The 26,955-nt window shown below is 44.1% G+C and overlaps 1 protein-coding gene across 3 annotated transcripts in view; it reads left to right on the forward strand.

Moving 5' to 3' along the window:
* CARD11 (caspase recruitment domain family member 11) overlaps positions 1 to 9,483 on the forward strand; it is a 45,285-nt gene extending 35,802 nt beyond the window's left edge. For all 3 annotated transcript variants that reach the window (XM_039732537.1, XM_039732536.1, XM_039732538.1), the window contains 8 exons: positions 1,066 to 1,306; positions 1,718 to 1,814; positions 2,844 to 2,939; positions 3,885 to 4,017; positions 4,559 to 4,738; positions 5,894 to 6,018; positions 6,852 to 6,967; positions 7,526 to 9,483. In XM_039732537.1, coding sequence (XP_039588471.1) covers positions 1,066 to 1,306; positions 1,718 to 1,814; positions 2,844 to 2,939; positions 3,885 to 4,017; positions 4,559 to 4,738; positions 5,894 to 6,018; positions 6,852 to 6,967; positions 7,526 to 7,730 — 1,193 coding nt within the window. In that variant the 3' untranslated portion in view covers positions 7,731 to 9,483. The remainder of the gene's footprint in view (positions 1 to 1,065; positions 1,307 to 1,717; positions 1,815 to 2,843; positions 2,940 to 3,884; positions 4,018 to 4,558; positions 4,739 to 5,893; positions 6,019 to 6,851; positions 6,968 to 7,525) is intronic.
* Positions 9,484 to 26,955: the final 17,472 nt, after the last annotated feature.

A 26,955-nucleotide genomic window follows, 5' to 3' on the forward strand; every position in this document is an offset into this window, starting at 1 on the left:
TCTCAAGTAGTCCAAGGGCTTTTATAGCAACTTGTCTGGAAGAGAGTGACAGGACCAGCATATCCTTTGTATTGGGATAAATCTGGAGCCTGCCACTGGTGTTAATTACAGCTCCTCTGTGGAACTGCTTCAGCTTTTAGCCTGGTGTCTGAGGGAAAAAAACAACATGTGCTTGTCAACAGGAGTCTGAAAAATGTACATGGTGGCCAATAGCAACATGACTCATGAAACACACTCAAGCTTATTTTTATGTACAGTTTTCTGCAATATGATAGGGTGAGCTGAATGATCTTTATCCAGCTGGTCGATTTAGCATTTACCTGATGGAGTTACCCTGTTTATTACCTTTGTGGCTTTATCTTATCTTTAACAGCTGGAGTTCATGTGTGGCGAATAGAATTTGATTTCAGTGCTCAGGTTCTATAATGATAATTTCAGGTTATGGATCAAAAATTACGTTCCAAAATCCATTCTTTACTGGTGTGTATAAATGGGCATTCATGGTTTTTATGCTGGTTAGAGAATTTCAGCTGCATAGATCATGCAGGAAGTGATGCCTTTGATTTTCTTTGATGTTTTCAATTGTAGGAAAGACTATTGCAATTTTTTGAGCATCACTTAACTGCAGATAAAGCATGTTATAGATTCTGGGAGTGCCAATTAGAGCTAATAATAAGGAGAATAGCTTATCATTAAAATTGGTGGCAGAACTCACATGGTACTTAGAGGGCAGAGCTATAGTTGTGTCTGTGTCTTTGCTGAGTTCTTTGTTCCACAGGTCATGTGGGGAGTACTGAGAATGGAGTTACCTAAAAGTAGCATTATAATGAGAATATTCCCACAGAGCTGACAGCAGCAGCATGGGCTGCCCCTGAGCCAGTGCCCCATCAGTGTCTCTGAGGTGCAGGCCCATGATCTTGCTGGAACTACTGCAAGCAGCACTCTGGAAGTACAAACCTGTCTCAGAGGAACCTCAGGAGTTCGTGCTGTGGCTCCTCCCAGAGGGCATGGAGCAGCAGCAGAGTGGGAGATCCTGCCTCACCCCTTCCCTCCTCCCTGCCGCAGGGTACCGCAAGCTGCTGTCGGAGCTGGAGGAAGGGCTCATCACCTCAGGGGACTCATTTCACATCCGCCTGAACCTGAACATCTCCAGCCAGCTGGACTGCTGCTCCCTGTCAGTGAAATGTGATGAGATCGTCCACATTCTGGACACCATGTACCAGGGCAGGTGTGAGTGGCTCTGTGCCAGGGTGGATCCCTTCACTGACAGGGACCTGGAGATGGGGACCATTCCCAGCTACAGCAGGTGAGAGTGATACTGAGTGACCATTACTGAGAGCAGGGATCTAGAAACAGAGGCCTTAATTATTGCTGTAAGGAAAGAGGTGTCTATAACTTAAATTTTGAGCTAAGGTCTGATGTAATACTGTAGTATAAGCTATAAAACTTAAGAACAGAGATTCCAGATGCTACCTGAAAAAATAAAGTGAGTCCCTCAAAAAGTATCATATGTAAATATTCCATGGATATTCTTTAGTCCTTAACTGAAGTGCAGTTCTTCATATTGTTTTGTTCCTGCCTTTACTGCGTGGTTCTGTCAGTCCTCACTGCTATTTCTGTTTAATCTTTTCTGTAGGCACAGACCCGTTGCAATCCAGCTTTCTTGCGAGTGGTTTCAAAAATATCTTGATCTGTGTGATTTCATCCTTTCTTTCAGAGCCCAGCAACTCCTTTTGGTGAAGCTGCAGCGGTTGATGCACAGAGGAAGCAAAGATGAGACAGAAAACTCCTATAACACCCTTCGGGCCCTGCGGGTAAGTATCTACAAACAAAGTCCTTTTAACACCTCATACTCCCCTGCCACTGGTTTTTCATTTCTCATTTTTCATCATCATTTTACAGAAATTCCTGTTTATACTCTCTGTAGGTTTTGATTGTGTCAGGCAATGGGCACCTGTTTGCTTTAAATAATATTGTCCCTGGGAATTAACCCAGCTCTGGCTCACTATTAATCCTTCCAGCTAGGAGGGACTACACTTTAAAAGTCCAGACTCTGTTCTGTGTGTTAGTCACCCTTCTGATGCTTCTCTACCTGTAAACATTTACTGTATCTTCATGTACACATGATGAAGAAGCTGTGTCCTTGCAGTTAAGAATTATTTCTCTCCCATTGTGAATAATCCTCTAAACCAGAGTCTGTTGTCCCACTTTAGAAATACCTGTCGCTTCCAGCCTGGATGCTGTGGAGAGAATTGGGATTATCAGGCTTTAGCACACAACAGTCCTTTAAATTTTCCCCTTTCCATCACTAAAAGCATTTTTAGACCCCAAAATTCCATTTTTACATAATTAAAACTGCCTTCCTGGTGTGTTAGTTACCATAAGTCATTTTTAGAGTCTGGGAGACATTCATGCTTTTAAGTTTTACAGAGACAGGTAGACAGTGCTTGTGCTTGATTTCAGTCAAGGTTAAGTGTCACACATTCCTTCTGTGCTCACGGCCCCACTGATCAAAGGGACAGAGATCACTGGCAGAGGTGCTCGTGAAAGCAAAAGCTGTGCATGCTCTTTCTTGGTGCAGAAATTATCTCTTTCTTAGGTGTGGAGAACAGTCTGTGAACAAAGGAATGTGAAAAGCAGTGAAAAAGCAGTGTTTGTCAGCACAGGCCGTGCTATGCCCACTGTTTGTTTAGAACATTGTATTTGGGATAGGTATCAATCACTGTCCCTTTTACTGGAAATAGAAAATATCTGGTTTGGCTTCTTTTGTTTCTGAAATGTTATGATTAAAAAATACAAAGAAGAGTGGGGATAAGAAAATCTCCTGTATTATTTTTTACTAGAATACATTGCAGCCAGAGGAGCCTGCCCCGCAGAACGACCCCAAAACCAGCCCTCGCCTATCCAGAGCAAGCTTTCTTTTGGGCCAGATTTTACAGGTAATAAAGTTCAAATCCTCAGTGCAGTGTCTGAAATAGTGGATCTGAACAGTAGATATTCTCAGGCTATCCTAATTCGCCCAAAAATCCCAGCTCAGGTCTAGAGGTTGTATTGGAATTTATTCCTATCAAAAAGAGATTTAATGCATGAAGGAGAAGGATGGGTTGTGTTTTCTGTTGTGATGTGGGGTGTTTGTTTTCAAGAGTATGGCTTCCATTACGGATGTGCCTTGAGGAATTCCACACATCTGCCATCAGAGGCTGAAATGTGCTTTGTTTGTACCATAAGGACAAATCCAATGGGCTGGATCAAATCTCCAAGTCTCTGAGACAGGGTCCATCAGAAAATATTCCTTTAATTGTGGGCTGGTGACTCTGAGCATGACAGAGACTGTGGGTGAAAGATAAAGCCGTGTGAAGGAAGGTGATTGGGAAAGGTTAGCAAATACACAGGAGGAGGAGTTAATGTTTGGATAGAGGAATAGGCGGGTGGATGAGGAAGGAAAGCATGAAGCCTATTTCTCATGTAAAATGACTGCAAAAAGATGCCATTTGGGAGTTTTTAAGTCTCTCTGGTAGAGCAAAGAAGAGGCAGTTTGGGTATAGCCTGTGATACATTTGTGCATACTCTGGGTATGATGTACACATCAGTGCTTGTACTGGTGATAGCAGGGAGCTCTGTGAAGGGAAAACATGCCTCTTAAGAGCAGAGAACAAAACAACAAATCCCAAAGGGGATTAACACAGGCTCTGAAACAGATCTATGATATTTAAAGAGTCTTAGAATTCAGTCCACAGATCCATGGAGTCCTGTCTTTGATAGACACAAGTGATTTAGATCTCATGGGAAACGAGCATTGGCTGATGAATACATGGGAGGGTAAATAATGCAAGAAATGAGGCTCAAACCTCTCTCTTTGTTTTTGTTTTTGTTCACCTTTTTAGTTTGTCAGTAGGTCTGAGAACAAATACAAACGAATGAACAGCAACGAGCGGGTCCGCATCGTCACAGGCTGGCCCTCAGGCCTGGCACTGAGCTCATCCGAAGGGAAGAAGCAGCTGCCTGATAAACTGGAAGGTAAAAATCTAAAAAAGCCTTTACACACACAGCACTGACACAAAGGCCTACATAAACATCTACAGAACAGCATGGCTGTGAAATGTATCACAGGTCTTGGATTTGTGGTCCACTCTGCAAAAGTTCAACAACAACTGTGACCAAAACTGATTTTGCTAAATGTGCTTGGGGCACTAAGCCTTCACAGGCATCTTTAGGAAAATGAAATGTCCTGTTTGCTGGCAGTTCTTCCTAGGTACTTTCTTGCCTTTTGCTCCAAAACATTTAACTTGGAGCCTAAAGTGAAGCTAACAAGCAGAGTCTCCAAGCAAATGTGTTGAAGAGGTTAAGGAATAATCTCTTGAAAGCAAAAGGCAGTTGAATTATTTAGTATTAGATTGGACATCATAGTGCTGTCAGTATAGTAAAGACAACCCCAGTAAAAGGGAAGGAGGACCAGTACAACTAACCATGTCATTTCTGGTTCATGTGTTTCTCCTTTTTTTTCTCCAAATATTGATGGGGAGGAACCCCGAGGATAAATGTCTTGTTCTTTGCTCAGATTTGGATTCCGAGAGTGAACTGGATAAGAAGCTCAGTCTGATCCCTTATAGCTTGGTGAGACCCATCCGCTGCGAGCGCAGGCGCCCCGTGCTGTTCACCCCCACCATGCTGGCCAAGCCCTTGGTGCAGAAGCTCCTCAACTCTGGAGGTGCCCTGGAATTCAACATATGCAAGCCAGGTAATGGGATAAGAGAGGGCCATGACTGTCAGCTCTCAGTGTTGGAAATATGAACATATATATGCGTGCACACGTAGAGGAATGCACATGTGAGAGTTGCTTGAGGTACTTCAAGTCACATCAGAGTGATGTGTAGCTGTAAATCCTGCTTTTTGAGACTATCTGGGATATTTGAATGTTTTTGAGACAGCCAGTACACATGGTTATGAGATTCTGTGTCTATAAATATTATCCATGTGTATGCTGTGTGGTTGCTAGGCTGCCCCTCAGAGACTGAAATGCTGTGAGTGCTCTTTCTGTTTGCATACTGTTTGCATACTGCATATCTAGGCAATGTGAAATTTTGATTAATTTGTTTCTAGTATTTGCTATTATGAGGAATATCTTCCCTAGAGCAACTTTAGGTTTCTGTCTCATGCAAGCTGTGAAGATTGTGCATTTGATCTACTGGAAAGACTGATTTTCTTCCATGCTAAGTATTTACTATTAAAGCAGTACGCAGTGCCGTGATGGCTGCAGGGCAGGATTGTATACAACCCAGCATTAAACAGAGCTGACGTTTCATTTTTACACTAATATTGAATACCCACAGCATAGTATGCAGCCTTACAGTCATCCAGACAGAGAAACTGAGAAGTTAAGTATTATAATAAATATCCTCTGTCTTGCAACATAAAACAAAAGCTTTGATGTAGAGCTGCAATTCACAAGGGGGCCAGTATCACACATTGCAACCTAAGCCAATTTTTTTTGAAACTTTAAACACAAATGTTGGAACACTAAATCCTTGTTTTAGGATCCTGTGCTGAAGAGACCACCCTTTTTTTAGCACTTCTCAGTATCCTCCATCCCTGAACTGCTACTATATAACATTAGGTGCTGGAATTGTATTTACTGTTTTAATTTAATGCCTTCATAGTGTTGTAGTAATTGCCCAAGGACTCATTGGTGCAGGATATAGCTGAGATGCTCAGCTGTGATCAGATTAGGCTTTAATTGAATTCAATGGAAGAAATGAGGCAGCTGTTAAGACAATTCATTGCTCATCCTCCTTCCCTGAACAACCTTACATCCCATGTGAAGTACTGCTGGATACTTTTCTACGTGTTCTGCTGCTGTAAATTTGATTCTGTCCCCATCCACATCTCTTCCTAGATATTGTAACAAAGGAAGAGTTCTTAAGGAAGCAAAGGACAGAGACTGTCATCTTCAGCAGAGAAAAGAATCTGAATACATATGAATGTATTGTACCTGCCAACATCGAGGCTGTTGCTGCCAAGGTGCTCACAGTGCTCTGTTTTCCTTCTCTGGGCTCTCTGGGAAGCTCTCTGCAGTGTCCTGGATATCAGACTGACCAATTTACAGTTGCATGTTCTCTCTCCTGCCCTCCTTCAATCTCAGATTTTTATTTATTTCCCCAAATGGCTCTTATTTGTGCTCTTACTTTTCCTTTTCTTTCCCATCCTCAGCCATATCCTTTTATATTCTCCCTCATTCCCTGTGATGACCCACATAGATGCAGTTAAATATCCTTTCATTTTCTGTGCTCCATCCTTTATTCATTTCCTTTTCATATCATAAGTATATATGAATACACGAGAGAGTAAGAGATACAAGGACCTAGACAAAGGAAAGAGAAGCCTGAAACCCAGACACAGGGGTGTACAGAACAAAGATAACAATGCCCAAGACAGAGATCTGATGTCAAGTAGAGTAGATTTGATGCACAGCGTTGAAAAAAAGGAGAATTAAAGTGATGGTTTTTTGCCTCAGAAGTAGTTGCAATAGATGTTCTTTCTGAACAAAAAGCAAGTCTGTGTGTTTGGGTCTATATGTAAAACTGGTATTTTATCATACTTTTCATCTTTAGAGCATTCCATTTCCATTTGAAATCTTTTTAGAAAGCTGTTAAGCTCAGCTGTTATTTGACTGACTAGTTTTAAACCAGTAGGAGGAGCTGGACTTTCAATGTATATTTGATTAAAAGGTTTTAAATCAGTACAATGGTAAATAGAGAGCTTTCCAAATCACCCCATAAGGGATAGATATCATTATCATGAGATTCCACAGCAGTGAATTTTCCTTTGTGACAGTGTTATGACTTTGTTTTTAGAACAAGCATTGTCTCCTGGAAGCTGGAATAAGCTGCACGAAGGATTTAATCAAAGCCAAGATATATCCTATTGTTCTCTTTATAAGAGTCTCAGAGAAAAACATCAAGAGGTTCAGGTAACATGTCAAACCTTTTGCATATTTGATGTTCTGTCTTATTCAGTGAATAATTCTTGAGTCCAATAATGTTCTCACTGAGAGAAATAAAGACCCTCATCCCTCTCCATCTGGTACTTCAGTGTGCACTATTTCCTCCCGTGACTCCTCCCTGAAATCTTACAACTGGAAAAGCAGGAATTCCCCAAATCTGGCACTCTTTCACTGTCACTGGTGGCAATGAGCATTGTGGGAGGATGAGACTGAAGAAAATGTGGTTTTCTCCATGCTCAGCACTCCCACTGCATTTCTTAAGGTAATGCAAGCTGGAAGAGGAGAGCTCGTAAACACTTGCACTCTCCCTCCATTCAATCCTCTGAAATTGTTTCCCCATAGCAAATATTTCTCCTTGGGGCAGCATGGAGGTAAGGGGATGGTAGACCTGCAGTAGCTGCGTTCTTCACTGCTTTTATTGCTTGCAAGTAGGTAGGAGAAAATAAATTCTTGATGGGACAGCTGGGACTACAGGATTAACTTAAAATGCAAGACATTTATTTTTGGTCTGCTCATTTGATACAGGAAGCTGCTGCCGAAGCCGGAGACTGAGGATGAGTTTTTACGGATGTGCCGCCTGAAGGAGAAAGAGCTGGAGGCACTGCCTTGCCTTTACGCCTCCGTGGAGGCAGAGGCATGGAGCAGCATTGAGGATCTTATCCGGACAATAAAGGACAGGATCGGGGAAGAGCAGCGGAAAACCATCTGGGTAGATGAGGACCAGCTTTGAAAAGCCCTCAGGATCACGGAGCTCTTTGGTGAGGAAAGGACACATCCAGGTGGAGCAGGGCTTCTCAGAATTCTCTGGTGAGGTGGCCAGAGCTCACTCCTGTTTCACCCTTGCTGGTGGAGCACTTCCTGCTGGCAGGATGCATGTCTGGAACGGGACTGGAGCTGTGCTGAAGAGCCAGAGTCTCAGATGCTGGGATCCAGGCTGTGGGGCCACCGCCACAATTTCTGATCCACTGGCATTTCTTAAGGGACAGCACCTGTTTAACACATGAGGACAAAGATCTTGAGAAGAGGGAGCTTGGGGTAATTTATTATGTTCAAAATATGGATCTCTTTGGTCTCATTCAAAATTTCTAAGGAAACCAAATAAGTGGAATCTGAAAGGGATAAGGCATGGGGATTTGGCTGCAGGATGTGGAATTGAGACGTGGCCCACCCCCCTGAGGTGAGATTCTGAACATATCCAGCTGAGGAAGCTGAAGGCTGGTTGGGAGCAGCAGCAACACAACTGCTGATGGCCAGAGCAGCTCTGTAGCCCTGGTTCTCCGCAGCCATTTTAATCAAAAGAGAAGAAAATAGCTATTCCTCCTGGAATTAAGTAAAATGAAAAATTTCTCTTCCTTTTGAAACCCCAGTTTTATTTAACAGTTTTGCAGGTTTCCTTTGTAGTCCTAGCGCTTACAGGAAAACAGACTTCACTGTCCCAGTGGCACATCAGATCTTTCCACATCTGCCAACATTTCATTTAGTTTATCCCTGCCTCTGCATTGTATTCATTTGTACATCTCTCAGTTTTCAACATGCTTTTACTCATGGAAAATACCACGGTGCCTTCTTCGGACAACAGGTTCCTCTGTTTCTTCACTGAAATATTTCTCTACAACATCATTGCCTGCCAATATGCCCACTCTCGACAGGAGGGACTATTCTTAGAAGAAGAAAAGGAGAATTTCATAAGCCAGTAATTGCTGTGAACCACTCAGTCCTTGACCTGTGTGCCGTGAGTGACAGCGAGGAGCCCGGCGGGCACCACACAATGCTGTGGCCAAGTGGGATAATGCTTCCAGAAGTGTGTGTAGGGCTGAGGAGACCATGTCCCATTTTCAAAAGCACTTAAGTCCTCAGAGTGTTTAAGTTCCACTGCTCATGAGTGTGACTTATACTCCTAAATCTCTTCAGCCTTTGAAATCTTTCCTCTCGACATTAGGCGCTGTACTGAGATTGCCAAATTGATCCAATAAAACTGACCCGATAATAATGACTCGCGCAATTGCTGATCTGAAATGCAATAAAAATTGACCTACAGATGAAGAGTGGTCCATCCCATTGTCCTTAGATCCTTCATTCCTTGCCATATCTCTCCCTTTTAAGATGCATTTAATAACAAATTTCCTTTCCTTCTGCATTCATCCTCAGTCCCCCATCTTGGTGCTGTGGACTGATGCACAATAGCAGGCAATAAAAAAACAATCAAAATCTAAACAGAACATCTGGCCTGACTGACTTCACTAGATTAGCTGCTCCCTTGTCTTTGTAACAAACTTCTGCTGTGGGTGTCTCTCAGGTGGACTGGGTCAGCTCACGTTGGCTTGTGGGATTATGCTTTTCTTTTATGTTCTTCTCTTTTATGCACATCATTTTTTAACTAATGGACTCTTCGAGAAGTAATTTATGTCACTTTACATCTAATTGCTGCTGCTGTGTTTCTCAAGTTATTAATGTTTGAAAGAATGTTCAGAGCTAGCACTTCTCAGAGAATAGCTCTTTACCTGCCCAGTGCCATCTGCTTGGACCGTGCAAGCAGGGGGATATTTCCATGTGCAATCTCTTTACAGAAAGGACAGACTGCACACACAATTTGCAACTCCCTCCAGGGCAAAGAATAACAACCAGTTGGGGTATATATAGAACAAATTGGATGATTCTTCAGAGATCCTCTATAGCTCAAGCAGAAATAAGAAATCATCAGTTGGAAGAACTAAGCCTTCCAGGAGCATTTTGCATTCATTCCTAATGTCCTGATAATGCAGCCTCATGTAACAGCTGCCTGTGGTTTGTTCCTGCCCCTCTTGTGAAAGCTTTTGAGTCCGCAGCTGAGCAATGGGAGGGACTGCAGGAACATTTCTCAGCTGCTTCAGCAAAAAGTTCAGCCAGGTCAGTGTCAGATGCCTCCAGGAGCCACCAGCTGACTGCTCAGCGGCCAGCGTGCGGAGGATGTCCGTGTGCCACCGGCTGTGCCACAGGGATCAATGCCATCTGCTGGAATGGCTGCAGCAGATGGCAGGTGGGGCAGAGGGGATGGACTGTCTCAGAATGCCATGCTTCTTTCTGCAGTGATCTCCTCTCCCCACAGCTTTATGTCTCTTTGCATGGACAAAGCTGCAGATGTGATTTGTCCCACTCCACTTTTGGCACAGGAAAGGCATATGCCAAACTCTGGAGGAGGTTCCTTTGCAGTAAGCAGAGATTCACCTCCAAAGAGCTGTTTCTCTGACTTACTGGAGATGGCTATCTAAGGGTGAGATGAATTGCCCTCTGAACCATCTGGGGTTTTCATAGACTACAGCAAGAAGTGAGAGAATTAGCCTGGCCTCTAGCATTTAGCTCTTTGATCTGTAATTTAGGGCAACTAAACCACCTTATGGGAAAAGTGCAAGTAGAGATTGAGGCAGAGAACAAGAGATCTAATTATTTCTGTGAAACAAGAGAGGAATGGATACATGGAGCAAACCTTTCTTCTCATATCCAAGTGCATCTGTAAATTCCCAGCTCTACAGACTCATTGTGGTTGTCTGCTCATGTGATGCAAAACAACCAGACCCAGTCCAGTGCAGTTCATGGCACAGCTGTGTGCTGTACCCTGCACAAGCCTCATCTCTCTGTGACTTGGTGGAGGAGGACTGAAAACTCTGTTCCCCCTTGACTTCTGGGTGTGAACTCCAAGAGCAGATCTGTAGCTGGAGTGGAGCTGCAAAGCAGCCACAGAGCAAAAGGGGCCACTGTCATTTACACTGGCTGGGAGGTGCCTCTGCTCTATAGCCAAGAGCTGTCCTTCTCAACTGAAGGAAATTAACCCCTGCACCTTTTTAAACACATTCAGATCTTGAAAACAGGCCATGATTTTCCCTGGATGTCAGAGTGCTTGAATCAGTGTGGATTCCAAGTTCTGAACCAGCAGATTTGAAGTGCAGACTTGGAATGTGGGCTGTAGATCATTGTGGTATTTTCCATTCTGCTAAATCTCCTTGTGAGGTATCACCTAAGGCCACATCCCTCCTCACATGCACATGCCAGTTACACAAACCTGGGCTTAGCACACGCACAAAAGCCCAGCAGGCATAGCCAGCTTCAGTAGGGGTTGTGTGGTCAAAAAACTGGGAACAACAATTAAGAAAACAAAAGGGAATTAGAAATGTTATAAATGTTCCCTGTAAATAGCATCACAATGGAATCTCAAGTGGATTCTCCACCTGATCTCATCAAACAGGTAGAATGGGACATGTTTAATGTTGATTGATTCTTTGGTTGTTTCTGTATTTTAGACAGCATTTGATATGAGATTTGGGGTCAATAACTGGACTTGCAGGTACCACCAAAATTCAGATACATTCTCTAAATCACTCTAAAGAGGGAAATTCAAGCTGCAGAGATGATTTGGAGCTGGAGGCTGTGCTTGGACACCAGATCTCACCAGCTGCTGTGTGTGAATCCCAGGTGTGGATCCCTACCTAAGGTAAGCAACATTCACAGCACACCCCGTTTTAAAATCACTCATGGTTTTTTTAATTGAAGTCTGGGAACATTTCTCAGCAATTTGTATTTTAAGTTAGAAAGGAGGTAACAGAAAGCCTGGAAATTGCCCTATGTTTGGTCTGCTGTTTTTACTGTAAGAGGTGGAAAACATAGAATAATAACTGCCTTTCAAAATGGATTATTTGAAAACTACTTCTTGCCTTTAAGAGCTCACAAGAGCTTGTTGGAAAATTTTTCACATGCAAATTGTTCTTCTGAAAATGTCATTGAAAAATTGCCCACTAGAAAATGCAATTGGAAATTTTTTCAATGGAATATTGTTCTGTAAAAAAATATGTTTTCATCTAAATCAAATGTCTATGGAAATTCTTTCATTCTAACATTTAATTTCATTTTTTAAAAATGTAAAGTATTTCAATAACACTTAAACAGTAATTTTCAATATTTCACATACTTTTAATGTTTTATCTGAAAACATTTTGCGGTTAATTTTTAATTTTTTAGGTGAAATTTTTAAAAAAATCTACATTTAAACATTTGATTTGATTGAAACACTTGTTGTATTTGATGTTTACATAGTACAAAATAATGGAAGTAATGGCTTACAGCTCTCACATGTGGTATAATACCTGTGATCACAAGAGAAAAATCCAACTGAGTCTGGCTTTGTGTTTTGTTTAACTCTGCTGCTAAAATGATGTATTGTATAAGTCAGTATCATGCAGTTCAGCACATTGGGGAATTGTTGCAGGTAAAAATTTCATGCAAACTTTATTACACAGAATTGGATATTCCTTTGAATCAGAATTCTGGCTGGAGGCAAAGCTGTCAATCGGTCCGGCTGCAGCACAGACAGCTCTGGCAGCACAATTTGCAGGGGGGTAGGAACACACACAAAGCAGACTTGTGCCTACAAACTTAAAGTGGAGGTAGATGCCAAAGGTGGAAAAATGCCTGTAAACCTGTTAGAGGTTTCTGTATTCCTTGTGCCAAGCTATTTTCATGGCCCAGGGTTGGAGAGCTCAGTACCAGGCTGCAGTCGGGCACTGCTGAGCCCTGGAGCTGCTCGCAGCTCCTTCAGCCCTGCCTGGGCTGGGCTGTCTAAGCTGCACTTGTTAAACTGTTCCCTGGAGACTGGAAAAGCAAGACACAGGAGTTTAGGGCTTCTGGGAGAGCAACATCCTAGGATTTTGCAGTTATTTGTATTGTGTCTTCCAAGTCTTTCAGCCTTAATCAGCTTAGACCGTGACAATGTGCTCCCCTTTGGTGCCGTTTCCATCTCCTTTGCTCTTGTTCAGCTCTGAGAATTGAACAGTACCTCACAAAGAGACACGCAATATCAAACAGGAGATTGTGATTCACTGCTTGTAAGTGGCTTTGTCTCCCCCCTTTCTCCTGCTTGCTCAGTTTCCAGAGTTGTTCTGCACGCTGTGTCCCACAGGGGCTGATTCTGAGTGTGCAGCCCTGAGATCCCTCACCAGGGCACCACCAGATTCAGGGATGGCTGTCAATTGAAGCAGTAATTACAGGAAAACCTGCTTTTCCAGACTCATCTGCAGAAGAAAAAGGAGGCTCTCCCGTGGATCAAGGCCATGTGCCTTTTGGTTTTGGAGACCAAATCCAGTGTGAATTTTGGTTCAGTGAATAGGGGCTCTTGAGCGCTGGCAGCTTGGGTGGCAGTACAGTCATTGTCTGAGACACCCTCCAGGTATAGCAGGAGTGACAGTGACCCTGCTGTGCCACACCTGCAGCTACTGGGGTCACCATTCTGCCCAGATCTTTCCTGGGAAGAAAACCTGATCCAGCCAAAGCAGTGCTGAAAGACCGTGGCATGAGATTTCATCCATGTATTTCAGGCACTGCAGAATTCTGCCATGCTCCCAGAAATCACACTTGATATCTCTGTAAAACCCTGTAAAACTCTGTCTGACCCTCGGGAACAATCCTGGACCCAAACACTGAGGAATCTGTGCTGTTCTTATAGACTTTTCATTGATTCCTTGTAAATGTTGAGGCTGCAGAAGCAAACAGAAGGCCTGGCATCCCTGCAGATTTCACCTGTAGAACTGATGCTCCTTTAAGAAGGTGCTGTCACTGTCTCTGTTCGGATGCAGGAGGTGACAGAGAGCTGAGGGCACCTGTCCACACGGGCCAGTGGCACAGCCTGGCTCCCCCTGGGCTGCCCTGCTCTGTCTCAAGCTCTGCATGGGGGGGTGATGCCAGCTGGCAGCTGGGTCAAGGGTTTGAGTGGGGCTTGCCTTAAGTGGTGAGATTTCTAGTTTGATTTGAGAACCCTACCAGTAAGCCAAGTCAGAACAACAGGAAGCTCATCCACCTCCCTCCCCCACCTCCTTTTTTCTGTTCCTCTGCTGCAGAAACTGTCTGATGTTCAGATCAGAGGCTCTCCGGGGTTAAATGCACCATTAGTCACTGGGAAAAAGGGAAAAAAAGACCTTTTAAAAGCAGATGGTAGATGATAGAGAACCTGCTTGAGAGTAACTATCTACAACAGCGTGTCTGCTTCATCAGATATTAGCATCAAAAGCTGTCTGATAATTTAGCAACAAACAGCAATATTGATTTTCTTCCAAAGTGCAGATGCAGAAAGACAAAGATGGAGAGGTGGCTTTTTCAGAGGATCCCCATTATGCCTGGCAGAGACAAGGCAGGAAAGGACCTGCAGCCCCCAGTCCCATCAGCAGGGCAGGAGCAGCCTGCAGGTGAGAGGTTCTGGAGGGAACCACGGGAGAGATCCACTGCAGCCTTGCCAGGAGCCTGTGCAGAATGGAGAGGCACCTCCCAGGGATGAGGAACTGGGGCTGGGGCCAGGACCAGGCGGCTCCCACCACGGAGAATGGGAAGCAGAGCAAAATAGTGGAGCTGGGATGGAATGTGGAAGAGACATGGGATGTAGCTTGCTTCCCTTGTTTTCAGAGGATATGTGAATTAATTGCTGCAAAGTAATCTGAGCAGTGATAGCTACCAGTCCTTCTCTCCCTTGGATACAGCAGCCATCCTGACTTTCCAGAACACTGCCAAAATAGCCATTTTAACACCTGGAAAAATTCCACTTTAGAACTCAGATTTCTCCTTTATCCCTTGACCCATTAATTTCTTTTTCACACATTGGTAGAAAAGCCTCCTCATGGTCAGCAGTTGTCTTTTGGAACTATTTCTTGATGACAAGAGTTTGGTTTATCCAGTTCTTTGGACAACAGCTCCTACTTCTGCTTTAAATTCCCTGCAACCAGTGGTCTCACATCAATTATGTACACTGCTCCTCATCTCTGTGTCTGAAATGTCAGTGAATCTGATAATTTTTGCTCACAGAGGTGGAGAACCAACAAGGATCTCTGGCACAGCCAGCAGTGATTGCTAATCTACCAAGGCATTAGCAAAACAGCAAGTTTTTGCTCACAGAGGTGGAGAACCAACAAGGATCTCTGGCACAGCCTGCAGTGATTGCATCTACCAAGGCATTAGCAAAACAGCAAAGAGACAGAAACGGGCACTGACACTTGCTGAAGTTCAGCCCCCTGCTCAAACAGCTGCAGTCAGAGAATTCCTACCAGAGAGCTTGGGGAGGCACCAGGGCACATCAGGACACTGCTCAGGAAGGGCTGCACAAGGCACTCTCCAACCATGGTGATGGGAACGTTTGGAAAGAGTAGGAAAGAAATAAACACAGTAAGAAATAAGGAATAACTCATAATTAAACTGATTTACTCCTGGCAGAAATGGACACAATTCCATTAACTTTCAGTTCCATCTAAATACACACCAGAAAGAAACTAAGCTGGATATCGACTCTGACCTAGTTGGAGCTCTTTATACTAACATTACTGTATTGTTAAAATACTGGTTTAAGAGCCAATTTTGGGCTGTTGCCTCCATTTTTGCACCCTAGAGAAAGCCAGTGGGGTAAACTTCTATTAAATGAATGTGAAAAATTGATGCCTGGTTCTAAGTGCACATTTATAAATATAACATCAAATCCAGTGGCTTACAACAGCTCCTCTCCAAAGAGCTCTGCCCTCTGAGCCTGCCCTGTGGTGCTCAGGGTGTCTCTGACCCAGCCTCCTGGACCAGCCCAGCACCTTGCAAACACTCTGGGAATATTCAGCTTTGTCATTGTAGCCTGTCTGCAGCATTTGCTTCCCCATTTCCTGGTGCTGAGGTGATTTGCTCATTATCAGATTGCTGTTTATTAATCAGAGCGGTAACAATGGGACAGAGGAGCTGGAATACAGCACAGCCAGTGCTTCATTTGTTCCAATTGATTTTCCTATCACATTTTATTACTACTATTTACTTTGTATGCCTCAGGAAGATTGAACTGCACTGTGCAGTAGGGGTAGGGATTTTAATTTCTCTTCTCTTTAGCTCTATTTCTGTGGTGATAGTCAGAACAGTGGGTTCTTCCAGCAACTAAGCCATGACCTTCTCTGCTATAAAACAGCATATGGAAATGCTGTGATAATGAGACTCCACCAGTGTGTGAAGTCCTGCAGGTGGAGTTCTAGGGAAATCCATGAGAGTCATGGATACTGAACACAAATTATCGCTCCAAGATGACACCTTACAAATGCTCAGCACTGGCCAGAAGCTCTGCTGGAGCTGAAGCAGCTGGAAGGCACAGAACAGGCACCTGTGCTTAGGCTGGGATGAGCAGCTTCTACCACAGGGAGCTTTTGTCCTGCAGTAAAATTAATGGAGCTGATGGTGATGATGTTTTTTTTTTCCACTCCTTCCTCTCTTCTCTGTCTTAGGTCACTGTTCACAAGCTGGATCTTGCAGAGTCCAGCCAGCACATCCAAGCCATGAGGGCTGAGCAGATGATTCCTGTCAGGAGGTGCGTGGTGCTTTATGGAAGCTGACGTGTGGGTCAGCAGGAAGACACAGGGTGGCACACGATGTAAGATCACATTAATCATCCCCTTGCCACTAACAGGGCTCACTGAGAACCAAAAACAACTTTAAAACTGACTGAAAACTATAAAAATCTGTGGCAAAGCTCCTATTTTCAGCACAGCAGGGATTTCACTCTAGAGATTTATAAGTGCTTGAACTATATTTACTCTGAAATTGCCCCATTCAGTGAGTACCACAGGAAACTCATGGTTGGCTGCAACTGTAGGTGTCAGATGCAGTTGCGTGGGGAGGTGATGAGAATATATGTTTAACAAAGGCTTTGTTTTCTACACTAATTTTAGAATTAGCCTGGTTGAGGAGTGAGGAGGCAGCTCTCAGGTGGTAGCACGTGTCATTAATAAAGTTCAAAACACAAACCACAGACAGTCAGCTGAGCTGAAAGCTTCCGTGGGCTCTTCACTGTTACTGGAAACGTGAGAGTCCTTCAGACAGGAATTTCTTTCTTACCACGAGTTTTATCTTGATGAGAAGCTGTTTTGTAACTTAGGCAGAGTGGGTGAGTGTGTGCATGTGCAAACACATGCCTGTGTCACCACCCAGCAGAATGAGTCTGTGCAGACATGTGCAACATCACCCTTTGTAGGAACATGCCACATGACATTGGGGAGAATTTCTTCTTTTTTTTTTCTTTTTTTTTTTCTAGCAGAACTGCTTATTTTGTTCCACCAGCAGAAGCTTTGGGGTTTTAGAGCTGAGCTGTATGTCCTGGCCCCTCTCTGAAGTACATCCCTGCACTTGTCACTGGGCCAACAGTGCCCCAGTGACTTAGACCTTGCTTGATGGCTCCCTGTCCTCCTGCTGTCAATGACCTTGAGCTGCACCAAATAATTCTTTTCTCCCTGTTTTGTTTTTTTTTCAGCAGCAGTGAGGGTAATTGAATGATTGTAAAATAGGCCACTGGGCCAGTAGGGGTTAAGTGAAAATGAAAATAATGCCATTGATGGGAACATTTTTTGGTCACATTTAAGGTCACAGTGAGATAAAGGGTTAGGAAATATCAGCTTGAGATTTTAACATCACCAGTGGCTTCTGCCAGCACATCCCGAGAGTGAGGGAAGGGAGGGGAATGTACAGACACTGGTGGTGGATTTAACCAGGACTGAGTTCAGACACCTGGAGCAGATTCACTTGAGCACTATTGATCAGAGTGGAAACATTAAACTCTTAATCTGGCACTGTTTCATTCGTGCTGCATTATTATTGTTATTAGAACCTGTGATTTACCATGTCCAGCCTGGATCAAATTCAGCAGCTGTATTTCTCCAGATTATTTTGTACTCTTCCTTGCTGAAGTGCAGTCTGGCAGCAGAAGTTTTACAGCTTTTTGAAGGAATAAGGTCTCCCTCCAGTGGTGGCAGGAAACAGCTTTGACTCCCTCAATCAATGAGGGCATGTGAGGCTGGGAAAATGAGTGTGCACCACAATACACTTGGATGGGAAATAATTTTTTGAAGGATTTTGAAGACCCTTCACTATTTGCCACCTCTTCTTAAGACATTGTTCCCAGTAGAACCCCCATTGTCTTTGAAAATCTTCTCTTGTCTGGAAAATCTCCTTTTAATACTACCCCTTTTAACAAAATAGTTTACTATGTGCAAATAGCACTGAATTCCCACTCAATTTGCCTCTTTTACTGTTGCAGTAGTAATAGCTCCTAGTGCTGATTGTCAAGTTGCACATGAAATACTGGCTTGGATCCCATCACCCCATGGCATGAGGTAATACAGTGCTTTAGACATTTTGCAGAAAAAAAATCCCTTTGAATTAAGCTGTTTTCAGTTCAGAAGAGACATGTCCAAGCCCTGGTCACCTTGTAACAGAAAGCCATATGACACAAGTGCACTGGGGTGAAGAGATATTGATTTACCTTCTGTAAAATGAATGTAAAGTCAAAAGTCTGAGCATTTTTCAGCACCTCTCCATACTCTGCCTGATTGGTGTGACCCTGGCTGCAAGCCCCATGGCTCAGAGCTTCCACTGCACATCCCACACCTTCCTAATCATCCTCCAATTGCAGATTCGTATTTTGAGTTGCAAAACTTGTGTGGTCTGTGTTGTAAGCCACAAATGCTCCCTTATTCATCCATTTTGTGTTCCTCACTCAAGTTCTCTGTTTTTCCTCTCTCTCCCCTCACATTTCCATATCTGAAGCAAACTTCATAAACCACTTTTCTTAACCTCCCTAGGCCTTACTGTAGCACCCGCAGAAAAGGTGCAATATTAAAAACGGTATTAAAATAACAGAATGATACCTCCAGAGTGATGGGAAGTGCCGAGAAATTCTATTGAAACCAGTATTTAATGTTAATTATGTTTTCCCTTCCAGTGGTGAATAACCACTCAGTGCTGAAATTAGAAGACTTGCTCAGAAAGGGTTCCATGGGATTATTTGATTGGAATATCTCAGTGGTGCTTGTGGTTACCATTCTCCTGATTTCATGCCAACAGAATGGGCAGTGATGGCTTGAGAATCAGCTAAACAGTTCCTCTTCTTCTGAACATGGTAAATGGTTTAGAGAAAACCCATATGAACATTTTCTTTCTGAGCTCTTTCATCATCAGAACTGTGTTATAGAATAGCTTGATTCAGTCTTCACTGTATCCTTAAATATGAATTTATTTTTGAAGATAAAATTTTATCTTGTCTCTTCCAGGAGATTGCATTGTCCATCCGTATATTTTGAGTTTCTGTTTGTACTTTTGCCCTGTCACCCCCAAATATTCAGTGTATGTTTCTTCCTTCTTCTAGCCAAGGGTATAAATTGAAATTCAATTTCATTAAAGTTGTAAGTAATCACTCTCTGGCTCTCATTAGTAATGATTCGGTGCAGGGGGATCCCGGCTGCTCCCACAACTGTAATTCAATTGGACTCATCAGCTCTTGTTCACAAATCGCTTGAGCTGCACTTTCTTCCCAAATTTATGGCATCAGCACTGTCCAGAGGTTGAATTACAGCTGCAGGTTTGATCAGGGACTGCATTATTCTGCATCTAATCCCTGCATTCTGACAGCAGTGGGGGGAGCACTGTTGTTTTACAGGAACTCTGCATTGTTCCTCTGCTTTATGTCAGGGGCTGAATTGCCTTTGGAATCAGGGAACTGTCAGCCCAAAGCTACAAGCAAACAACCAGCTCCAGATGACATGGTGTATAAATAACAAACATGGAGACACTCAAAAGCCAGCACTCCTTCTTCTGCACTCTCCTAAATTACCAGGATGGTGATTGACCACAGCCTGTGCTCCTGCATCAGCGGATGCAATCTGAATATATTGATGCTTTCTGAATATATTGTTGGAATGTGACTCCTAGCTTTTACCCAAAATGAGGAATGTTGATATTCACTGGTGGCACAAAGTCAGTTGCACATTGATTAAATATTTCAGCCAGAGGCCATGTTCAGGCATTCATTCACATCCAAGCCTTTCCTCTTGAGCAGTGACCTGCAGCCCACGGCATTCCTGGCACGAAGGGCTCTGGAGTGGCACGGAGCAGGCCCTGTGCCATTTTCCACAGAGGTGAGTGGCACCCCTCAGCTGACAGCCAGGACTTGGCCTTCTGCAAGGCATCATTCCCCAAACCCCCTGGTAGCCAGGTTTAATCCCAGAGGGATAGAGAAGCCTTTACCTCTCCTAGAAACACTGTCCTTCAGCTGACAGGAAGGGACTGGCAGCCTTGTTTGGAACTGATCCTCGTTAGGAGCAGAGGAAATTCCCCAGGCACATCTAACCTTGGATCAGGCTGGGGGAGAATGGTGCATTTCCTTTGGAAGCTTCTCCTGCTTTAGCATATCTGTGTCCATGTGCTCCAACAGCACAGAGCAGAGCCCCAGCCAGCGGGTATCAGTATCCAGCACTCATTTAATTGACCTTTGCTGTTAAATCATTAATGGAAATCACTGAACATGGGGCAATAAGGTGGTTTCACCACTGTTCTGCTGCTTGTGGCTTCTGCTAATTTTCTGCTGTAGTTTTGCTTGCTCTAATAGCAGAATCTGTCATCTTCTAGTTCCACACAAATCCTGGGAGGCAAATTAGAAGAGATGTGGAGCAAATTCCTGTTGACTTTAATGAGAGTTGTGGTTTTTAAAAAATACATTAAGAAGAAAACTAAGGTTCTTTTATTCCTTTATGCAACCTTGCCTTTTTTATACACTTTGTGGTTGGAGAGACTCTGACATGAGACGGGCTATGGGAAATGTCTGCTTTCATATAACATCTCAGAGCAGCAGCATTTGGCTGCTGGACTGCAGCTTTCAGAGAGCTGTCGGCATCACCTGTTGTGTCAGTCCCCTGTGGCTGCAGATCCCCGGGCAGGATTCTCAGTCAGCCTCCCAGGTGGGTTCCAACATGTTTTCAGTGTATTTTAGTTCCTTCTTTTGTCCATTTTTTTATTCCTTTTCAAACTGAAATATATTTTTTCCATTCCTAATTAACTCCCTGCCACCCTACTTGTGGTAAAACCTGATTTATTTCTCCTTCTCTGCACTGAGAGGACAGGATACTTAATCTCCTCTGGGTGGACGCTGAAACACTGTCTGAATAAAATGCTGATCACTCATCTGGTTAGCTCCTGCCAGCTCTTCTCTGCATTCCTGCCACCTGGGTTTTGCATCATTTGCTATCGTTTCTTTAAGTGACAGAGCCTATTCCTTCTCCATTTTTGGGAGAGCAATAATTCCTAAATTAGCTGGTTATTGCATTTAGGTGTGGTGTGTTTATCTTTCATATTAATTGTAAGATCATGAATATTCACAAGCTAAAAAGGATTATTTGAATAAATGCTTAGAAAGGGTATTAAACCAATGTCTACAATTTACTGCATTTGCTGTTCTTTTGGGACATTTTTTTGTGGATAGGGAGCAGTTTTTTATACCAATGTCCACTTGGTAGCTGCAGAGGAATAAAGAAGACTTGGGATCCTTTGTTCAGGGAGCAGTGAATAAATACGTTGTAAAAACAAACAAATGTTAGCATTTTGAAAGGCTCTGTGTTTGACACGCATCTGCAAAGTAAAATATGAATTTCAGATAGATGTGCACGCATGCATCCATGTTTGCAGGGGCAAACTCCTTCTGATGGCAAACACTCACTGTAAGTGCCAACATTTTTTGCACATCTTGGAAATATTTGTGTAAAAGGAGAAAGAGCAAAGATTGCCCATCTGCAATGTGAACGCTGTGGGCAGCGTGCACGTGTGCTCAGTGAAGGGAGCCAGCTGAGGGAGGTGAAGAATCGAGGCTCCCCTTCTTCCTGCTGAAGCCTTGAGAGGCCCGTTCAGTGACACGTCCAATGGCACCTTTCAGATGCTGCATCCATCCCTTCTGCCTCACCTCTGAAACCAGCCCAGGCTGAGGAACCTCCCCATGGACGCAGCCCAGGGGCTTGGAGCCTGGCCAGCCACCCTGTTAGTGATCTCAGGCAAATACTGGGAACTCTGTTCCATTTATTCATCCTGAAGTGGAGGTGTTAAGAAATATGAGGCTGGTAAGTGGGTGACAGGCATCTGCAAGTGTCACCTCAGCAATTCAGGTTCACAGAGAGTCTTGGAGTAGGATTGCAAAAATTGCATCATTTGTAACCTTTTCAGCACCAGTTTTTTTAAACACAAACTGTAACCAACAGCTTTCCTTCAGACATGAAGAGAATAACTAAAGAGAACATCTGTTTTCCCTTTAGATGTGGAACTGCAATAGCAAGCCATGCATAAATTTTATTAAGGCTTGCTAATTTCTGACGAGTTTGGGGAGATACATGCTACCAGTGCAGATATTTGGCTCTGCATCACCAGATGAAAAGCCATTTTAAAAACAATGCAGAAAAAATGGACATAGCTTGGCAGCAAATATGTAAGGTTCTGCTCCCAGGGCTTTGGCTTTGTTTGTGCAATTTACAGATTTGTGCCCGTTTTTTGCCCTCTTAATGTCACTCATCTTGTTTTCTAATGACTTTTTGTGACATAGATGACTAAACAAAATGCACCTAAACTGACAAAGCTACTTATTGATGGAGCCTTTTGTACTCAAAATCAGAGGTCTAAATGCCTTCAGGACTTAGGTCTGCTTTTAACTTGTTCTTCAATGCTAAGTTTTTCTGGACCCCAAGAGCACTCGAGCCAGCACGAGCCTGTTCTGTCCCTTTTGCTGCAGGAATGTGTCCCCAGATTTTGAACTCAGAATTTGAGAAAGCCCCACTCAGGTCCCACAGCCCTCTGAGGAAACACAGGTTCTGTGCCCTCTGAGGAAACTCCTTGCAGCCAAACCTCAACTTCTGATCTTTCTTCACTCTCAGAACCAAAGTTCATCATCCTGAGGGGTAATCACAGTAACTCCACAGAGTCCCTGACTCGTTTGAGTTGGAAGGGACCTAAAACAGCACTGGGTTCCAACCCCCTGCCCTGGGCAGGGACATCTTCCCCTATCCCAAGGCTCCAAGCCCTGCCCAACCTGGCCCTGGACACTTCCAGGGATGCGGCAGCCACAGCTTCTCTGGGAAACTGTGCCAGGGCCTCACAGGAAAGGATTTTTTCCTAATATCCAGTCTTCACTAAGACTGCAGGATGCTTGGCAGGACATGCCTGGAATTACACAGATCATGCCTCGTTGCATGAAATAAGTAGGAAAGTCACAGGCTGGGTTCAAAATATGCTTGTCTTTCCCAATAATTAATTGTTTGTGGATTAATATGAGGTTTTGTGTTTTGAAAGTAAACTAATCCACTCACTGGCTGGTGTTTAATGAAGGAGAACAGGCTGCTGTCAAGCAGACTGAAAATAGTGAAAATTAACTCCATGAAGTGTCACGACTCACATATTTTATGTATATGAGTAATGTGTCTTCTGTGGGACAGAAGATGAAAATACCACATGGAAAAGAAAAAATAGTGGCTGCCAATTTAACAAGAAAAGCAGGAATAATTGCTTTGACATAATTTAGAGTTTTGACTGCTTGGTGGCAGCTGGGCTGGGCCACTGCAAGAGAATCCACTGCAAGAGAACTCTCAAACAGCAGGAACCAAAGGTTCTGCAGCCTCTGTATTCATAGAGCTATCAAAGGGGAAAGAAAATATAATTAAAAATCAGAATACACTGAAATCATAGAGTTCCTCCCCAGGTTGGAAGGGATCTCAAGGATCATCCAGTCAATCCTTTCTTGGCAAAAAAAACTGGTCTAGACAAGATGTTCCAGCACCCTTTTAAGGTTCACCCACCTGAACCTTAAAAGTGTCCAATACTGGAGAATTCACTACTTCTCTGGGGAGATTATTCCAATGATAGATTATTCTTCTTTTGAAAAATGTTCCTCTTGTGTCTAGTCAGAATCTCCCCAGGGATAACTTGTACCCATTCCGCCTGTCCTTTCCATGTGACTCCTGGTAAAGAGGGAGACTCCATCTTCTTTGTAGCCACCCTTTAAATACTGGGATAGATCAGGTCTCCCCTCAGCCTTTTCTCCAGGCTGAACAAACCCCATTCTCTCGGCCCTTCCAGTGGCATTAAAAGGGACAAGACAAATACTCAGATGCAAATTCACTAACTAGTGGATTTTTTTCTTGAGAGATTCCAAACTACTTCAGTTTTCTTTGGCTTCGCAAGTGTTAAGACTGCAAGCACTTCAAAAAATTGGGATCTCTCAGAAAGAGAATAGAATAGGGATCATAAAGTCTTGCAGATAACAACCAGCCAAGGGTTCAATACCTACAGCAAAAAAACTAATACTTTAGTACCAGAAGGTTCCCATATACTTAATGATGTTGCTAGAAAATGGTTGATCTGTTTGAACTGCTCTTGTTCATTCCTGTGCAGGAGAATGTTATTCCCTTTGCCTCTCTGCACTTTTTCATTCTGCCATGGGGAGTGTGCAGAGAGAAGGCCATTGAAAAAGCCATATAAAACCTCGAGAATGCAATAAGCAGAACATGGCACTTTTAACACGACAAAACTACCAGCTTAGGTAAGGTTTGAAGTGCACATAAACTCCAGCACCTCCTCAGGCAAAGAGAGTCACAGTCTCAACAGAGAAGCAGCAAAAGGAGTTTAGATCATAAATGCTCTCCAGAACTACAGGCTTTGCTGCCTGAATGCACAATGAGCAATTCAAGGGCCCAGATATCTTCAAATCACCCAGGCTAAGCCAGGAGTGCACCTGCCCTGTGGGAGCAACAGTTCAATATTCTGACTCAGTTTGCTCACCAGCACGGAGTGGGATTTATCACTCTGGGTGATTCCATCACTGCACACCTTTCCTTGCCATCCTGTTAAGATCTTCAGTTTTATTCCTAAACTCCAGAGTTTTGGTTGCGTTTGCGTAGCTCTGGCCTGCACACCTTTCCTTGCCATCCTGTTAAGATCTTCAGTTTTATTCCTAAACTCTGGAGTTTTGGTTGCATTTGCAGTAGCTCTGGAATTGCTGCAAGGTGCTGCTACTGCAGCAGGAGCAAATCCTCCTTGTGGCTTATTTGCTTCTCAGTTTCATGGAGCAAAATGCTCTTTGTGGCAGTGCCGATGTCTGGTGGCACTCAGGGGAGCAGCAGCCGTGTCCCAGGTGTGGCAAACAGCCAGTTTTTAATGCAGGCTCCATCAGCTGCACCCTCAGCTCGAGCAGCAGCAGCTCCTTCCCCCGGGCCTCCTGCTGTCACTCCCACCTGCAGCCAGCTCTCATGCACAGGCAGACTCCTCCAGCTGCCCGACACCTTTCCAGCTTTCACCTGCAGATGTTCTCAGGGCCAGAGCCCCAGAGTTTATTCCCCAGCCTTTCCCCCAAGAGTCCCCATCTTTCTGCTCATGATGCAGTTGCTCTGTAGCCAAGGGGGGGAGAGGAAATAATGCTTCCTTCATTGGCCCTTTCTTTCTATCCTCCAGTTCTCTGTTCTCTTCCATCTTTTTTTCTTTTCACTCTCTCTATGGGAGATTAAAGAAGGAATAGAAGCAGCTGCACAATCAGCAGAAAGAGAACAGGAGTTACAGGAAGAAACAGAGATGGGAAAGAGGAAAACAGTGTAGAAATAGGGGGGGAAAAAGTAAAAAAATGAAAACTAAGAAAGCAAAAGAATAGAAAAATTAAGTAATTGGTATTGCTTTATTTTACTTTGTATCAATACAAGTTGTTTTAATTTCAGTCTAAGCCCAAAGAGAGACAACCCGGAAATCCTGAAGCATGGAGCTGGACAGGTAATAAGGAAAAGGGGAAAGGGAATTCTCTGAGGCTGAGAACAAACCTGACTCTCACCAGGGACACCTTCCCCTCCTGCTCAGGCTCATGACAAAGCCTCTGCAGGGCTGTCAGCAGTGATTGTCACACGGCTGTGAGCCCTGCCCGGCCCCGGGCACAGCCCCAGCCGCAGGAGCAGACAGAATCCTGCTTTGTGCAGCTCCGGGAGCAGCTTCCCAGGGAGTCCATGGGGAACCACAGGGCTGCGGGGGATGGAGGCAGGGCTGGACCTGCTCCTTTTGACAATTAGATGGGAGCTGCTGAAAGCTGCTTTCATGGATGAATGCATGGAGAACTAAGGACGGCTGGCAACTGATTTATTTGGTTAGTTTATTGTACAGCAGAGTTTCCTCTCCCAGATGAAGCAGGTCTGTCACTGGAGTGGGTCTTCACAGTTCCTGAATTCTCTGCCAAAACCCCTCAGCACCTCAGAAGTCTGAGAGAGCTCAAGGAGGGCACAGACAAAGCCAGGGGGGCAGAGAAACCGAGCTCATCAGACAAGGCCAATCTGGGCGCTGCACAGCTCCTGATTTGCAGGCAGCCGAACATCTGTGCATGCCAGCGGGAGCCCTGGAGCTCAGCTGTTGGGAAAATGGGAGAGCGGGGTCGGCTTGCGCTGTTTGTCTCCATCCCACCGGGGAGGGGAGGCCGCGCTCTGGCGGGGCAATCGTGACATCCAGTGGGAAACTCCTGAACTACAGCAGCTTTCTGTGGGGGGATGAGCCGCTCCCGAGGCTCAAACTGCAGCCGAAGGGTAACACCATGGAAGGGAAGCTGTCCAAGAAACATTCTGTGGGAAACGGCTCAGGAATGAGAGTTTCATGCTGGTCTCCTGAAATCTGCAATATCTAAATGTGCTTTGAAATGTTTCTTCTTGTCAGGGAGAAAAACACTCAAACTTTGGGGAAGAGTTGACATCTCAGTGGGATTAATCCTCACACAGGATTCTCACCTCCATGAAAGGTTTTATTGAATTATTTTTGTTTTAAATCTGTGACTCCCTGACCTCCTAAGATGTCTCAATGCCTACAGGGAGGCTGGAGAGGAACTTTTGACAGGGTGGTGACAGGACAAAGGGGAATGGCCTTAAGCTGAAGAGAGGTGGATTTAAATTGGATATTAGGAAGAAATTGTTCCCTGTGAGGGTGGGCAGGCCCTGGCACAGGGTGCCCAGAGAAGCTGTGGCTGCCCCTGGATCCCTGGAAGTGTCCAAGGTCAGATCAGACCAGGCTTGGAGCAACCTGGGATAGTGGAAGGTGTCCCTGCCATGGCTTTAAGGTCCTTTCCAACCCAAACCAGCCTGGGATTTTTAGCATCCTTAATATTCTAT

This window comes from Passer montanus, unplaced genomic scaffold (genome assembly GCF_014805655.1).
Source record: "Passer montanus isolate IOZ18808 unplaced genomic scaffold, ASM1480565v1 scaffold8, whole genome shotgun sequence".
Classification (NCBI taxonomy): Eukaryota; Metazoa; Chordata; class Aves; order Passeriformes; family Passeridae; genus Passer; species Passer montanus.